General features: G+C 37.8%; 1 protein-coding gene across 2 annotated transcripts in view; it reads left to right on the top strand.

Annotated features, from left to right (window-relative positions):
• The first annotated feature begins 1,067 nt into the window (after window positions 1-1,067).
• NAMPT (nicotinamide phosphoribosyltransferase) overlaps window positions 1,068-18,427 on the top strand; it is a 41,756-nt gene continuing 24,396 nt past the window's right edge. The window contains exons 1-3 of one of the 2 annotated variants that reach the window (XM_069106982.1): window positions 1,068-1,251; window positions 14,581-14,737; window positions 17,038-17,141. In XM_069106982.1, coding sequence (XP_068963083.1) covers window positions 1,195-1,251; window positions 14,581-14,737; window positions 17,038-17,141 — 318 coding nt within the window. In that variant the 5' untranslated portion in view covers window positions 1,068-1,194. Of the gene's footprint in view, window positions 1,252-1,575; window positions 1,727-14,580; window positions 14,738-17,037; window positions 17,142-18,427 lie in introns of those variants that run through there. The other variant, XM_069106981.1, reaches the window with a different exon arrangement.

Raw genomic sequence — 18,427 nt, 5'->3', positions numbered from 1 at the left:
ATAATAAATACCACTGCTGCACGGTGACAACTGTTTGATCTCTGTCTTTTGTTCCCAATCGTAACCAGACTTAAGGCCGTTTTTTTCCTTTATTTGCATGGCTTCGAAAAGCATTAAAAATCCCTCTATTTCAGGACCAAGGAGCGTCCTGTGTATTTTCTCCAAAGAGCACGAAGAGCTGGACTAGCACGGCTCTCTTTGCAAAGAGCATTCGATGCTCTCGGTCTGACAGCCCCGTGTGACCATGCCATCCTTCCTCCAGGTTCTTCAGAATTTGGAAATGCGAGACATGGGAGAGGAGACGGGAAGGGGTAAAAGGACAGATTCCTTCAAACCCAAAGACAAAGATAAGGAACGAATTTCCCCCTCCAACATCCTCAAGACCAAAGAGCCGAGAGGGATGGGGGAGGGGAGGAAGAGGGAGGATGATGGGCAGCTCGGCACCCAAACTCCGTACCATGATTAGAGGAGGTGCAAGCGAGGAAGGGACACTCAAGCCCATGCCGCCCCGCCCCACCCAAAAGGCATCTCCAAGACAGGGCGAGGTTGGAAGCCCCTCCCCCCTTCCCCTCCCCCTTCCCTCACTTCCCCCCTCGGAGCCTGCGCTAGACAAGGAGGAGGCTGGCCCTCGCGCGCCTCTTTAGTCACGTGTCGGGGCCGCTGCCCCGGTTATCTGTGGCCACTGTGCGCCCCCCGAGGGAGGACGGGAGGCAGCCATCCCTGCAGAAAAGCGCGTGCCTCACGTCCAGCCCGTCCCCGGCTTCCTCCTACTGACCTCCGAATCCTAACGCGTGCGCACGGCCCCGCCTCTCCCTCTCCTCCCTCCCTTCCTCCCCCCTCCCTCCCCTCCTCGACGCTCCCCGCCCTGGGGGGTGGGGTGAAGAGATGGGGCGGGGAGGAGCCGAATGCTCGGACTCGAGAGCCGCGCGGACCACCGCCTCCTCTGGCGTCACGGCTCTTCCCCTCCCCAATCCTGGTCCGCCCTCCCTCCCTCGACCCCTCCTCCTGCTCCTGCTCCCACTCCCGCTTCGGCTCCTGCACCCCACCTCCTCCCCTCCTCCTCCTCCGCCCCCTCCCCCGCCTCGGTCCGTGCAGTGACTTAAGCAACGGAGCGCGGCGAAGCCCATTTTTCCCCTTCCTCGCAGCGCCTACGAGCCCGTGGCTCGCCTACCCCCACACGCCCTCCGCCCCGAGATGAATTGTGCGGCCGAAGCCGAGTTCAACATCCTTCTCGCCACCGATTCCTACAAGGTACCGGGGCTTGGGGTGGGGGCAGGTGACGGACGGAGGAAGGAGGGTCCGGGAGACGCGGGCAGACAGACGCGGTGGAGAGGTTGCGGCCGCCGAGGTGGGGGTGGGGGGTAAGGGGCCGGGCTGCGCTGCAGCAGGGGGCCCGGGGCAGGTGAGCCGGCTCGGGGCCCGGGCCGAGGCCAGAGCCGGGGCCCGGGAGGCCGCTGTCGCCAGGGATGGGGCAGGTGAGGTCGGGGCTCCCTGACTGCGATGGATGGGGAGGAGGCGGGGCCTGCTGGAGGGGAGGGGATGGCGGAGCGGCTCGGGGTGCGGGGAGGGGGCGTGGGAGGCTGGGCGAGGAGGAGGGGACTGCGCACGGATGCGCACCTCCGCGGACCCGCGCCAGGGCCTCCCCAGGAACGTGCCCCTTTCTTTCCTGGCCTGGCCTGGGGGAGCGAGCGAGGGAGGAAGGGCGGGCATCCTGCTGGTGAAGCGGGTCAGTTAGGTAACGGCTGCAGCGCCGGCAGCGGGGCGGGGGGGGGGGGGGGGGCCCCCGGGGGCTGTGGCCACTGTGCGCCCCCCCGGGGGGGGGGGGGGGGGGGGGGGCCCCAGGAGCTGCCCACACCGCCGCCCCCCCCTCCTCAGCCAGCCCGGGGGTGGGGGAACCTCGAGCCAACCGGGCTTACCCTGCCCTCCAAGCCTTCCCTGCGGGCAGTTTGGCTAGTTTTATTTTCCTTTTCCTTTCCTCTTTTTTAAAGAAACAAAAAATGTTTCTGGTCCCAGGCAGTAATTGTGTAATGGGCAGGTACTTCCCCCCTCCTTGGAAGCAGGATTGGGGGTGATGGTGCTGGAAATGAGGGAGGAACGTGGTGAAGGGCGTAAGGGTATGTTTCAGTCTTCTCAGCCCAGTGCTTGGCTCACTCCAAGTTGCGGTTGTTTTCTTATTATCCCTTGCCTCTAGTCCGCAGGACTCTTCCTCATTTGTCAAAAGTCTGCCCTTATCAGCAGTGTTCTTTGCCCCATAAAGAAGCAGAAACTTTAACTTGGGACTTCTAGAAAGAGCCAGTTAGGAAAGGAAAGTGAAAGTGGTGTAGCACTGACGGCTTTGCTAGAGGACACAGCATAGTTTAATATTTCTTGTTAAACACGTGTACTGATGCTGTTCCTGTTCCATTACTTACGATTTCAAAAATAGAGGGATGTCTAATAAGGAGTAAATTTAGCATAGATTATTGTACACATTATTCTGCTTTATTAGTCTGACGCTTCAAAGATTCATGCAGTAGTATATAGTGGACAGAAACTCACGAGTTCATTGAACTTGAGAAATGTAGGTTTTTAACCATCAAGATGATGATTTAAGTACATTTTATTTAACTACAATTCCTTTCGTATAGCAACAGTATCTGATTCATTAGTGCCAAAAATTATTTAGAATCATGTTTTACTTTGTGTAAATCATCCTGCTGTTTTATTTTGTTTCCCCTTAACCTGAAAGTAGCTTTAACCAGGTTATTTTAAAACTTTTTTTTTTAATTCTGAAACTATGTTTTGAGACCTAAAATCCTAGGTAGTTTGTTTAGGTAGCGTTAATAGGTCATTAAAGGAAGGTCCCTGAAGTTTTAAATGGTATGGCTCTTCATTACCAGGAGATTCTAGGATCATAGATTTAGAACTGAAAAGGATTTTAGAAGTAACCTAGTCCAACCTTATAAGGAAACAAAGGCCCAAAGAGGTTGTGACTTAACTGAAGTCTCATAGAAGTAAGCAAGAGATCTGATTCCAAAGTCCATCCCATGCTCTTCCATGTAGAAAGTAAACAGCTCACTACTTAGAAACAATTAAATTGTTGTATTAGATCACTACAGTTCCATTGGACTAGTGGTGATGTTTTGGATCTCTTAAGTGATTATTAGGCATCTTATTGCTGTTAAGTTTGTCCAACTCTTTGGGACCCCATTTGGGATTTTCTTGGCAAAGATCCGGGACTGGTTTGCCATTTCCTTCTCCAGCCTGTTTTGCAGATGAGGAAACTGAGGCAAACAGGGTTAAGTAACTTGCCCAGGGTCACACAGTTTAGGAAGTATCTGAGACCAGATTGGAATTCAGGGTGAGGAGTCTTTCTGATTCCAGGCCAGGCACTCTATCCACTTCACCACCTAGCTGCCCAAAGACATACATACCCGTATTAGCATCTAGGTATTATCTAAGTTTCCACTAGTGGAAAGAGTGAGACAGGTTGGAACACTCTGTGTTTTGCTTCAGACATTTAGCTATCAACCTTTCTTAGTCTCAGTTTCCTCATTTATTAAATGGGGATAATAATACCACCTACTTTACAGAGTTGTGGGGATCAAATGAGACAAGGCATAAATAACTTTGCCAATCTTAAAGTTCTATATAAATGTTAACTGTTATTATATTTTAGTCCTTAGATCAGAATGGATTTATTTCTTAACCCAGCCTTTAAAATGCAAACATTTTAATAATAAGGTAGATGTGGTATGCTGCTTTCATTAAAAAATGAAGGTATAAATGAAGGGAAGATCTGACACTTAACATTTTTTCCTTTAGTGCCTTCTAATAAAAGCTAAATATGGCAATAATGTATTTTATGATGGACTTAATGTGCTTTCACATTAGTTTCGGTAGAATTATAAACTTTATTAAACTAATATTTTTCTAATCTCCTGACAAGACAGATTTATACTATACTATATAAAACAGAAATTATAAGACAGGACCACAGAGTTCATTTAATATAACCACCTCATTTTACAGATGAGAAAACAAACTCAGAGAAATGATTTGCTTCGGATTTCACAACTCTGAGTGTATTGTAGAGGTGGGATTAGAAAATATTTAGTATCCTGACTTCAAGTCCAATGCTTTATCCACACACTTGGTTTCTATAAGGTTTTTTATCAGGTGTCTCTCAAGTAGAGCCAGTATGCTTTAGCTTTCTAATATGTCACTTTCTTTAAGCAGTTTATTTTCCTGTATCTTAGAATATAGGAAACTCTTTACAACTTTTTAGCAAATGTAAATTTAGTTGCTTAAATAAGGTAATATGCATAAAACACTATGTATTAATTATTATGTTGTGGTCTTTTTCCTTTTCGTGATCTAACATGTTTTTCATATAGATGATCTATTTTATGCCTCACAGGGCAGTGAAAGATTATGAAACAAATTGCAATATGCTAAAAGTTTGGTTTTCTATAATAATAGCTTAATATTTATATAGAGATTTAAGGTTTGCAAAGTGCTTTGCACGGTGGCTTCATTTGGTACTTAGACTGATCTTTTCAGGTGCTACTTTTGTCTCTACTTTTACAGATAGGGAAACTGAGGTTTAGGGAGGTTAATTTACTTTGACAATTATATAGCATGTAAATGTCTCAGGTGAAATTTGCCCATCTTTCTGATTCCAAATGCTTTGCTGCTTTTTACTAGATGCTGATATAAAACTGAGTATTTTATGAATTCTACAAACATCTTTTAATTAGTGTAGTTTTCTAAACTAATTAATGATTAATGGTCAGGTCATTTGTGATGGTCTCCTTTGCTGATTCCCAAGTCTTCTAAGACTCTTTCTTCTAGCAGTTGAGAGACAATAGTTCAAAATAGTATAGTGGAAAGGCCCTTCCAGTTTAAAAATTCATTGACTTTTTTGAATAGTTTAATTTGACAGTTTAATTTCGAAATTGCCTGAAGGTGGTTTGTATGCCTATAATTTGCACATAGAAATGAACATCATCCTGGGTTAGTTTTAGTGGAGACCACTAGTTAAAATTCCCTTGTATTTGTAAGGATTTAGAGCAGTTGATTCTGGACTAAAAGAGAAATTTTGTACTACATATGTTACCTGTATTTCTGTAACCTGTTTGCCTGGTGATCCTGCCACTATACTTTGTCATTTATTCGACATAGCTTTTAAACATTATTACTGTGTCTTAAGATAATACATCATGTGTAAGATATAAATCTGTTTTTTTTTCCTAAGAATATTAAGGTGCCAATCATAAAAATAGGATTTCTTATCTTAAGCCCTATAATCATGTCAACAAAATGGGAAGGGAATGAGTTAACTCATGTAAGCATATTCATATTCTTCTAGACCAGGCAGATAATGTTTGATGGGAACATGCTTGAGTATTATCATCTTGGCATTGGGGAATCTTGAAAATGAATAAATTTTATTCCTCCATAGGATTTGAGCATCAAACCCCTTTCCTTAAAGGTTTGTCTAAGGGATTATCTTGATTTCTCAAACCTGGACTTCAGCTTACTATACAAGGTTATGACCTACTTTACCTTCATAAATAAGGGTAAAAAAGATTTAGCTGGAAATATCTAAATCTTAATTGAATCTTCTTCTATCATATTCTGATAAGGTACTTTTTTTTTTAATCCGGAAAATCAGGGCTGCATATTACCTAAAAACAGTACTGAGTCAGTATATAGTCTCAAAAAGGTTTGTTACTAAATCTGATGTCCAGTACAGTTAGTCTTTAACTTAGGTTGTTCTAAAAAGTAATTTATTAAGTGACTTTTTTTTTACAACTTGGACTTTATTTTTTCATAGAAATAATGTTTTAAAGAATTGATATGTTCTCAGGATTCTGAATCTTAGAGGAAGATGCTAACTTAAGCAATTTTAGAATTACTGGAATTTCAAGCAATACCAAAATAAAGTGGAAAAAATTGAGGTAGTAAGGGAAACAATTTATGGGGTGGGGGGGCAAGTGGAATGGGAGTTGTATATGAGTGTGCAAGCAGGAATCTACTCCCACCTCCACTAGGATTCTTCCCTGCTTCCTCTGAATACACATTCTCTAAAAGCTCCAAGTTGCTTTGTTTTTGTTTTCTTTCACACAAAGAAAGCGACATTGATGACTGGCAGTTGGCCACTGTTGCTTTGACTATTTTTCTAATTTTGCCAAATAAGTGTATTCCTAAAAAGTTTTGCTTAAAGTAAAATTTTGCATATCTAATACCTGCTGTTTCATTTTTAGTGTAAAATTAGAGCTATATTCCTACCTAAAAAAAAATAAAATCATCTTTATGGAATAAATATTTAGAGGTTTCCCTTTTCTCATCTCTAGAAAGGGAATAGTAACACCTATGGTACCTACCTCACAAGGTTTCTGAAGTTTAAATGAAATAATGTAAATAAAGGTTTTTCTAAGATTTAAAGTGCTATGTAATTATCAGTCATTATTGTTTGTTTCCCTCCCAGTTCAAAGCTAACAATTTATGGAGCTCCTGAACAAATGCCTAAATGATTTAGAGTTGAGGAACAGAAGCCCAAGGAGAATGAGGCTTTTTGTTCTCCCTTTCCTACTTTATCACCCTTTCAGACTGAACCTGAGATTAACAAAATATTTTCTTCATATCAAACCCAGTGTAGCATATTGGATACAATGTTGTATTTGACATCAGAAAGACTAGAGTTCTAATCCTGACTCACAGTTACTATGTGACACTAGACAAGCCTCTTAACCTCTTAGTAGCTCTTGTGTACCAAGTGTTGGCATTTCAATCCTTAATTCCAAAAAAAAAAAAAGTGCCATGATTCATAACATTCTGTTGGGTGACCAATGGCTAATAGTATATGTATTACTATTTTTCAAATTTTTGTAGGTATGAGTAACAAAATATAAATTCATTTAAAAGCGTTTGTAAATTCATATTAACTTTGTTCTATTTTCTTGGTTAATGTGCTAATAGTAAAGTTACTGGCTTAGGAGTTCACAAAACTTTTATGTGTTGAAAAGCGTTTCTCATATTTGAAAAGGTTGTGATCCATTGATCTATCTGTCCATCCTCCCTTTATGTTATAGTCTTAAGAAAACTGAAGCCCAGGAAGATTAAATGATTTGTCCCAAATCAGCCAGATGGCAGTGGGAGAGATGATTCTAAAGTGCAATGAGGGATATGTGTCTAGACACTAAATCATTAAGGGTTTAAAGGCTCTCAATAAACATTTGGTGTTTCTAAAATAATTATCATAAAACCACACTTCATTATTTCTTTTTTTTTTTGTAGAGTCTATAGCTAGCAATAGAATTCTTTTTGTCAATTGCAATACTAAAGCTAAATTTGAATAATCCAGTTCCTGTTGCCTTTTGGGAAAGAAAGGTATTATATAAATATGATTCAGAACTTCATTGACTTGATGTTTCTACATATGACCATCCATGTTGTCATGTAGACATTCATAAAATTAATGGAGTATTTTGCTATTGGTTGGGACTATAAAATGGTGGGCTCTAAATATTTCCTAGCATATAATAATTAGACAGTAAGCAAAATGGGAAAAGTAGAATGGCAATCACTTTTGACCATATAGTCCCATGATACTAGGAAAGCTATTGATTAGATGACAGTTTGATTTAGGAATAACCTTAAAAACACTTTTAAGAAAATTAGACTTTAGTTTCATAGAAATATGCTAATATAATTTGAATATTTATAAGATGGTTTGGGGATTGACATGTAATTCATACAAGGATCAAAGCATACCTAGCTTCTGGGGTACAGTGCTTTTTTTGCTCTCCAATGTTGAATTGCTTGGGTAACACTCCATAATAGAGAAAACTGCTTCTGTAGGCTTGAATTAGAAACTTTGTGTGCGAAAATGTATAGCACCTGTTGATGTTATGTAGATATGTAATAAAATATTATTCTTGCACTAATTTATAATAGAAGCTAGGTGGTGCAGTGGATAGAGTGCTGGGCCTGGAGTCAGAAAGATTCATCTTCTTGAGTTCAAATGTGACTTCAGATACTATGACTTCAGCTCTATGGGCAAGTCATTTACTCCGTTTGCCTTACTTTCTTCTTCTGTGAAATGAGCTGTGAAAGGAAATGGCAAACCACTTCAGCATCTCTACCAAGAAAACCCTAAATGGGGTCACAAAGAGTCAGACATGACTAAAATGACTGAATAACAAGAAGACTGACTTATAATAGAGAACTAGTTTAATTTGAAGAGCTATATCTTATCCTAGCACAAAGGTAATTTTTATAATCATCTTTTCCTGGAGCAAGTTATATACTATTTTTAAAAGTATTTTTTTTCTGAACTTAGACAGCAAAATAAACATTTCCATACACACACGGCAGAAACCAAACTAGTGTACATGAAATCAGAAATTTTCATTTCATGCCACTTGCACTTTTTAAGTATAATAAAGACTGGACATTACTTTCAAAACTTTCCTGCTTGTCTGTGCTTCTTCTGAACTTCCTTCTCTCTTTAATATACGTTTTAAAATGTTACGTGATGGCCTTTGTTTTAACATTACTAATGCAAACAAGACCTACCTCTCTACCCCCAACCCCTACCCAATTAAAAACGAAAAGAAAGAAAAAACAACTTATAAATGAGTAAGCATTCTCAAGCAGAACTGAATCCAGACAAGGACCATGTCCTTGTGCGTATCTTTCTGCACCTTGTGTCCATCACCTCTCTGTCAGGAGGTGGGAAACATGCTTCATCATAGGTCCTCTGGAAATACAGTTGAACATTACATTGACCAGAGTCTTACAGTGCCTGTATCTTTATATAAATTTTTCTCTTCATTCTCTTCACTTAACTCTTGTCATTTCATGCTACTGAATTTTTCTTGAAATTATTTTTTTTCTTTGCATAAAAATATTCCATTACATTCATGTACCACAGCTAATTTTCCAAATTGTCTAAGAGGCAATTTGAAACACCTTCTTAGATTCTTTACTCTCTTCCCTCCCCAATTAATCTTTCACAGTCAGGAAATTATTTTTGCTTGCAATTACTCCCTCTTCCTCAATAAGACATAATGTTAACATAACACCACACCATCACCCTCTAGCCCTGATTGTTTCCTTGTTGAGTTAAATACATTCCTGCACCAAGCTATACTTATGTGTCAGTTCTTCTTTGGCCATAATTCCATGCTAATCTATTTAGAACCTAGTGTAGATGTGTTTCTTTGCTAAAGGTATACAATGATTACAGTCTAATTCCTAATCTTTCTAAACTGGTATAGGAGCTGCTTCTAGGGATGCCCTTCCTTGGGGAGAGGTTATTATCAGTGTCCTATTTTCTGTGCCAGTACTACTTTCCATTGTGTGGTTATTTTCTTGTTATGGTCATTGTCATGTATTTCCATTCTTAAAAGATCTCTGATTTCATCTCTGTTGATAATCTACTAATGTAAATCACCCCACCCTATGCTTTAACAAACAGATTGTCTGTGAGTTGCTATAGCACTCTGTAGTACATGCACACTTAAACATACACACACACACACTCAAATTAATTTGGTAGAATGGCAAAGAGCCTCCAGACTTTGACTGATTCCAATATGGCAGACATGCAGTCTGTCATAAGGATTGCACTTAAAATTTTCCTACTTGGTAAGACTAGTCAGAGCTTGTGCTCCAGTTGCATGGGCTTTGAGAACATTCACCTCTATACCACCCTGAGGCATCAGAGTAGGACGTTAGGGGGAATGATCCACAAATTTCCACGATTTGAATTAACTTCTTTTCCTTTCTGTGACCCTAGATAAGTCACTTAGTCCTGTTTACTTCTGTTTCCTCATCTGTAAAATGAACTAGAGAAGGAAATGGCAAAGTACTATAGCATCTTAGCCAAGAAAACTCCAACCAAATGGGGTCACAAAGAGTCAGACATGACTGAAACAACTGAACAACAACAATCTTCCTTTGACACCCCTCACCCCTTCAAGAACAATGTGACATGGTGCCAAGATGATTGGGTTTAGAATGAGTCTGGATTCAATTCCTTGCACTATGTGCTAATTTTGTGACCTTAAGCAAATCATTTTACCTTTCAAAGGTTTTCTGGTCTGTAAAATTAGTGAGTTGAACTTGTTGATCTCCTAGCTTTAATATTTTTCAGCAATTACTTAGAAATTTGTAAAATTGATTTGCGTAAATTTCCTTTGGACCTGTGGCTTTCCGTAAGTTATAAGGAGAAAAACAGGGACCCAGAAAAACTAGATAATCATCTGACTAATCGTAAGTTGCTTGTATTCTTAGAACTATTTGTACTGAGTTTCTGCTTAAGTTATGCATCATAACTTAGAAAATAAGCTATTTGGGGCTTTTAAAAAAATATGTAACATGCAGTGAGGCATAGTGAAGAGAGAGCCAGCATTGACATCAGGAAGACCTGGATTCAAGTTCTGTCTCTTACTGTCTGTGGGACAAAGGAAGGGAAGGGAAGGGAATAGACACATCATAAAGTACCTGCTATGTGCCAAACACTATGTTATGTTAAGTACTTTACAGATATCTTATTAAATCTTCAAAACAACCCTTCAAATTAGATACTGTTATATCCTATTTTGCAGTTGAGGAAGCTGAGATTAAGTAATTTATCCTGGGTTACAGAACTAGTAAATATCCAACAATGAATTTGAAAGCAGGTCTTCCTGACTCCAGGCCCAGTACTCTATCTACTATTCCATTCGCTACTCCATCTTTTCCCAAATCACCTAACCTCTCAGTACACCAAAGTAATTTTTAATTCATAAACTACAGATAGTAGTTGATCTGCATTGTGTAGCAGATTTCTGCACTGTTCGTTTCCTACACAAGATGTACTCAGTTCCTGACCAATTCAGATACCCACAGATAACAGGTTACAGACAGAGATACTATTTTTCTGCCACATAATCTTCTGGTTTGGAAATTTGCTGATCATACCAAGTTTTTAAATTTATTGGTGTTAGAAAAAGTTGCCTAGTCTACTTGACTAATTCGTTGTTTTTTTTAAGTAAATACTGAAATACTTTACCACCTCGTTGAGCTTGATTTTCCAAAATTGGATTCATTTGTTCAACAATCATTAAGTGGCTACTGAGTGCCAAGCATTATGCTAGACCCTGGGGTGAAAAAATAAAAAGTCTTTGCCCTCAGAGTTTATTTCAGAATACATGTTGAAACTTTGAGTATGGGCAGTATTGTGTTTTTCTAAATGCTATTTAATTTATGGACTAAACAATATGACTAGGCAGCATTGAATTTCATTAGTTTATAGAATAAATATCATTACTAAGCAGTATTATTTTAAATGCTACATGAAGTTTTAGAATCATGTAAAGTGTTGTTTTGTTTTTGTTAAATCATTTCAGTTGTGTCTGATTGTGATCTCATTTGAGGTTTTCTTAGTATAGATACTGGAGTGGTTTGCCATTGCCTTCTTTAGCTCATTTTACAGATGAGGAAACTAAGGTGAGGAAACTAAGGTGAATAGGACTAAGTAACTTGCTCATGGTCACACAGTAGTAAATGTCTAAGGCCGGATTTGAAACTCAGGAAGAGGTGGTCTCCACTGTATCACCTACCTGTCCCAAAGGATGATTATATACAACCTGTTAATTCTTGTCAAGAGGATAGGAGAAAAATAAATGACCCTTTCTTTGCCCTGTAATACTCAAACTCTGCTAATACGTTTGTCCACGAAATATATAACCCTTTATTAGCAGACATTGTGGAATTGAGCTTACTTCAAAATTCTAATCATTCCCACAAGATTTTTCTACATATCAGGAGTATTTTTAAAAATAATTTCACTATATTGATGTTTTTTCTTTTCTACTTGCTCCCAAATAGCCTTTTTTTTTTTTTAAGTATCTTTATATACATTGAGGGGAAGATTATTGTCTTGAATACAGAGTTGGCCTCAGTCAGTTAGACCTGGGCTTAAGTAATGTGTCTGACCCACTGGCTATGTGATCATAGGCAAGTCACTTAAATTCTTGTTTGTCCTTCATTCTTGAAGAGGATCATGATTATCAGGGAGGTGATGCCATGACATGCAAGTGAAATGGATTAAAGTGAGGGAAGGGTGTGCAAAGTCACCAGCCTTATTTTCTCCTCTGGAGCCCTCTGGGTCCAGTGGCAAGCTATAGATCAAGACAACTGGAGATGGCCCTGGATGCAGTGGGAGACGTATGCCTTTTTAATCGAAGGTCTTTCCCAGGTCTCAGTTTCACTGAGGTAACACCCATTCCGTGATTAAGGCTAGGAAAGAAATGAGACTCTTTTACCTAGTCAAAAAAAATTTCAGTCTGGGAGGGGAAGACCCTCAGGGTTTCTGGCCAAAACAGAAACAATTGCTATTTACTTTCACTCTAGGGACCAGACCTTGACCACTTAGTGGGGCTTGGCCTAGGATCTATTGTTGACCAATCATTGAGGGTTCAGGTGATTTGGGTTTAAGGCTTGGTCCTTAAGAAAGTCTCCCAAGATATCTTGGGAAGTTTCAGGGATCAAAATTTACATTCCTTTGAGTGGAGCACCTGCCGGTAAGGGTATGATGCCCTTTGTGAACAGAGGGAAGGGAAGGGAAGAGAAGGGGAAGAAGGAAGGAAAGGAAAGAGCTGTGCTGCCCAACTGGCTAGTTCCAGTTGGGTCCCCCACGGGGCAGCTACCACTACTACTTACAGAGGTAGTTGTTTGTCCTTCCTTTGAAGTGGACCTTAAACTCTTAGTGCCCTGGGAAAATCTAAGACTAAGTTGAAGAGCTGGTACTGATTTACATTAGTATAGAGGTTTTATTTTTTCATTGAGAGTTACTACCAATGAAATAACAGGTTTGTCTAGTTATACCTGTATAAATATGTATATATGTCTGTACACACGTGTGTATATTATGCTTTATAAACATTCTTATTTATTCCTTGCAACATCTCTGTGAAGAAATATAAGTGTTTTATCCATCTTTACAGATAAGGAAGCTGACACTCATAGAGCTTAGGTTATTGCCAAGTTTGTCAGATACTCTGTGGCAGAGCTGGGACTTTAGTCCAAGTCTTTTGACTCCCACCTCCCAAATCTAATACATTAGATGTAATGTTATGACTTCATGCAACTACATTTTTTCACAATCTGGTGACCAAGGTTGGCCACTAGATGGTGAGATTTTTTTTTCAGCCTCTCCAACTCAGTGAGAAAAGAACACACAATTTGGGGAATACACATTTTCTTCCTATTTTCATTGGAAATGTTTGTTTTTATAATTTTAAAAATATATTGAGCAAAGTAGTTAAAAGATATTCTTTTTGGCTGTAAAAAAAATTTCAGGCATATGGTATATGAGTCTTTGTTTAACATGTCAAATTAAAGTAAAAACTATTTCTTTTGTAGTTCCTTTTGAAACCCACCAGCCTTTTTGAAGTTAGTGATAAAAGCTGAATAGCATAACCATGTCTTAATTTTTTTTAATGTTCTTTTCACTTTATTTTAAAAGTCTTTTCTACTGTAGAAATGATCTACCTAGTTCATTAGGAAGCAAGTTAGTATATTCTTACTTTACTGCTGGGAAGATGAACATAGTCTTCATTTGTTTTACATCGGTAAAATGGTACTATTAATTTGACAGAGCATATTTGGGCTCTGGAATAAAATTCTGTTTAAAATTAGCCTAGTTACTATTTACAATTTTTTGTCTGAAACAGAAGCAGAAAAATCTTACTCTTTCACCCAAAGGCTTAAAAAAGAAAGGTTATGTAAAAATATCTCTTATTTTAATCATGATATATGGTTTGACATTTATTGTGTAGGATTTGGTGCCCCACCTATCCCAATTAGATTAATTTAGTGATGTAACCAGTGCATGAGAAATTTATTTTTCAGCTGCTACTTGGATATATTCTAGCAAAATCCTAGTTTTTAGACCTGTCATTTCAGTCATGACCCACTCTGACCCCCATTTGGGGTTTTCTTAGCAAAATTATCAGTGTTTGCCATTTCCTTCTCCAGATCATTTTACATATGAGGAAACTGAGGCAAACAGGGGTAAGTGACTTGTAACACACAGTCAGGGTCAGACAGCTAGTAAGTGTCTGAGGACAACTTTTGAACTCAGGTCGTCCTAACTCTAGGCCCAGCACTCTTTTCACTGCATCCATATATCCATAGCTGCTGCCCATATTAGGGACTGAACTCTTATGTAAACATTTTTTTTCCTTGAAGTATGAATCAAAATATTCAGATTGATCAGTAGTCATAAGGGGTCATATGCCAAATTTAATTTTTTAGGATCATAGATTTAGAACTGGAAGTAGGCTCAGAATTCATCTACTTATTCCATCCCCCTCATTTTACAGATGAGGAAACTGAGGCCCAGTGAGACTATGATTTTGTCTAAGGTCACACAGATAGTAAAAATAGTAAGAAGTAGGGGCTTACTACAAATGCAGCTTTCTTTCCACTGTTTCATCTTGCTTTCTCTTTTGAAGCTTTGAAATATTTTCAGCTTTTTAAAGTTTGGGTATATATACTTATGTGAATCAGTGTCTTTTTACTAATATGCTTCTTTTCACATAGGTTACTCACTATAAGCAATATCCACCCAACACAAGCAAAGTTTATTCCTACTTTGAATGCCGTGAAAAGAAGACTGAAAACTCCAAAGTAAGGAAGGTGAAATATGAGGAAACTGTATTTTACGGGTTGCAGTACATTCTTAATAAGTACTTAAAAGGTATTATTTATTATTTTCCAAGTTTGTTTTTTAATCCATTCCTTTAACATAAACCTTCATAATTCTTTCTCCAATCTTGCTGAATTCTGATAGTTAAAATAATTTTCTGAGCAACCTAACATTTGATGTTTATTAAATTTTTATTTAATTTTATCCAACTGATTTTTCAGAATTAGAAAAAGTTTTGTAAAGTAGTTAAACTTTATAATTTTTAAGCTTCTTTTAATCATTCTTTGCCTATTACTGGGCTTCTTCCTTTTGATAAAAAGTTATTTATTCGGAGGCCCTGGAAATATATACATATATGTGTGGGTGTGTGTGTGTGTGGGTGCATATATATATAAAATTTCAGGGAATCCATGGACTTGAATGGGAAGAATATTACATCCTTTTTTTTTTTTTTCACTAATCTGTAAATGAAATTGTAATGCTATGTATTTTGTTTTATACATTTAAAAACTTTATTCTGAGATGGGGTCCATAGGCTTCACCAGAGTACTAAAGGGAAGTCCATAACACAAAAAATGTTAAAGGGTCCCAGCTTAACTTTACACACTTCATTTTTTGAAATTTTTTTGTATAACTACTCTTCTAATATCAGAAGTTTTAACTTTTGGGGGAACTTAGACCTTAAATTGTGAAATTTAAAATTCAGTTATAATTTGGAGAAAAAAATTATGCTCATATGTTAATATTTTTCTAATATATAAATAACCCATTAATTCATGTCAAGTTTATTTTTAATCTGGAAATTTTTTAAGTATAACTACCTAATATAATTTATTATAATAACTATTTTAGCAGTTTATATCTTAAAATTATGTATTTTTGAATTTATGCATTGATGGATGGTTATTGTCTTTCTTATGATACAGAAATAATGTAAAATCTATAGATTTATTATTTTACATTTTAACGTTCAATATTTGTGCAAACCTTAACTGCCCTCTTTTCCCCTTACTTCCTTTTATCCCTTCCCATTATCTTTTTTTATTCCACACTCCCACATTCACACAACTCCACCCTTCTCACCCTGTCCTTTGTCTCACAATATTTAAGTATTCCTCAAAGGAACTAACATTTCTTTGCCAAGATATTCATACATCTCAGAAAATCTCAGTTTTTACAATCCTATATATGGAAATATCTTCTGACTTGAATATAGATTCTGATACTAATAGTCCCGTTTCTCTAGGATTTTTGTTTAAAACGACAACTCAGAAAGGATATACTAACCAAAAACCTAGTTAAAATTCAGAGGTTTAAAACCATTAGCAATGACTGACCCCTCTCCCCCAGCCCAGGTGTTTTTTAATGACTCAATCACTGTCTTGCATACTGGAAATTGCCAAAGACTGAGAGAGCATTTGATTAAATTCTTCTACCTAAGCATGTCTTTAAAATAGAAATATATTTTAAAATTATATTATTTGGGTAAATTAGTATTTGTGAAAGTCACTGGATTGCCAGTCCTGGAGACTGAAATCCTTTATTTTAACCCCAGGGCAGGTACATCACAGATAGCAGTGCAAGCTTTCCCCACACCGCCCTGCCAATGTACCTCACTACTGTTTGGGAGAGACCACAGTCAATCCTTGGCTTCTCTGCTAAGTGCCAACCAAGGTTGCCAGGTGGTGTTATGGCTTTGTTGTGGACACCTGTCCACCAAGAACAGGACTGAATCCAACAACTCACTTCATATAGACCACCAAACATCATCAGATGGTAATGCCTTTCAGTCTCCTGTGACATGGGTTGTATGAGAATTGGTGACCTAAATAGTTAATCTGTTGCCAGTTCCTGAAGTAATTCAATTCTCTCTCCACTCTTCTCAGATCAAATGGGAGGTTGAGGGTGGAGAGGTTCACCCGGGGATATGTATTAGATTGCATATCAACTGTATCATTCTCCCAGATTTAATTTTTGTAAAAAAAAGCATGGTATATATTTAAATAACAAAAGAGTGTGTGTGTGTATATATATGTGTATGTGTACATATATATGTGTGTATATATATGTGTATATATATATGTGTATATATATATGTATAATATCCCTATTAAAATAAAGATTTATCTTTTACGTAGAGAGCAAGAGACTAGAAGTTGGAAGTACTGAGTTCCTTTTCCAGTTCTGCCATTGGCTCTGGATGAGGAATTTAAACTCTCAGTTCTCATTTCTTCTGTCTATAAAATGGGGACAGTATTTCAGAGGTTAGCCCCAGGACAGACACATTTTAGGTAAAAGTAGAACATGGAATCCTTTTAGCAATATAAACAAGAGTTGTTTATTATTTTTAGGCAAAGTAGTGACCAAAGAAAAAATCCAGGAAGCCAAAGAGGTCTACAGAGAGCATTTTCAAGATGATGTCTTTAATGAAAAGGGATGGAGTTATATTCTTGAGGTAAAAATTGTGTTTTGATTTTTATTTTTTATTTCAAGGATTCTCTCAAAGGGACTTAAAATAGAAGATAATTCTTATATTCATAGTTAAGATTTCCTGTCTTGAATACAAAAGCTATGGGAAAAGCTGTTACGGTGAACATAATTTTAAAATACTTCGTTAGTTCTCCTATCATCAAGGTATAGCAGTATAAGTATTTCCTCTATTAGTGAATATTGCTGCTTATGAGTGCCTTCTTATCCTGTGAGATTTATGTCCACATTCCCCCATAGAGCTTTCGCAGTTCTGTTCATCCTGCCACAGGCCTTTCTTAAGGACTTTTTATATTTTGTGAGTATCAGTGCAACACTTAAGCTGTTATCCTTTACTCTTGCTATACAACCAACTGAACTTTTTTTTTAATGATGTCCCTGAAGCTACTTCTTGCTCATAAATTGTCATTATAATATTCTGAAACCTGTATATGGACAACATGTATCTTTCTGTTGACCTTTGGGTTACCTGCAATTTTCATTTTTATTGTCATGATGGATTTTTGTTATTTAAAATTCATAGCACATCAGTTTCCCTTGGGTGAAGTTTTTTTTGCTGTATTATTTTCCCTACAGTGATTAGTAATGTCAGTTTTTATTACATGAATGAATTTATTACTTGAATACCTAAGCACTTAGAAAAATGGAGCACTTCATCTATATAGCACTTCATGATTTTCAAAGTGATTTTTCAGAAAGTGAATCATGAGAATCTTATTTGCTATATTGATTGTCTTCATTATAAATGTGAATATGTATATGTTTATGTGAAATATATATATCCAGCATGTCTTATATATAAGGATAGCTTATTTCAATATTTTAATGAATCTGTGATCTCATTGTTAAGGACACTTGCTTCATTGGTCAAGTTTCACATCCTTCTACAAGTCCTGCCTATTGGATTTACTTAATTAACAAGCATTTCATAAATGTTATCATTATGTTTGTTGCATGAAAAATAGTCGATAATTTACTGTGTTCCCTGATTACATGTATATTTTTTTTTGTTTCATTAGTTGCAATATATCTTTCATACATATAATTTACCTATACTAATCATCTTGTTCTGAATCATCAAAACAAATATTTCAGATTTCTGAAATTTTGTTTTGTTTATCAATAAGTTAGTTTTATCCCCATAAAGTTTGTTAAAATACATATCAAATAACTTTATGAGTATAAAAGCCAAAGGCTTACCATGAGTCTGACTTTGAAGAGAAGCATTGCAAAGAGTTAAGAAATTCAATTAGA

Source organism: Petaurus breviceps, unplaced genomic scaffold (assembly GCF_028583685.1).
Source record: "Petaurus breviceps papuanus isolate PSGF00001 unplaced genomic scaffold, PetGlider_PUasm1.0 84, whole genome shotgun sequence".
In the NCBI taxonomy this organism is placed as follows: domain Eukaryota; kingdom Metazoa; phylum Chordata; class Mammalia; order Diprotodontia; family Petauridae; genus Petaurus; species Petaurus breviceps.
The sequence above is the reverse complement of the archived record's forward strand: the minus strand, read 5'-3'. Positions and strand labels throughout refer to the sequence as shown.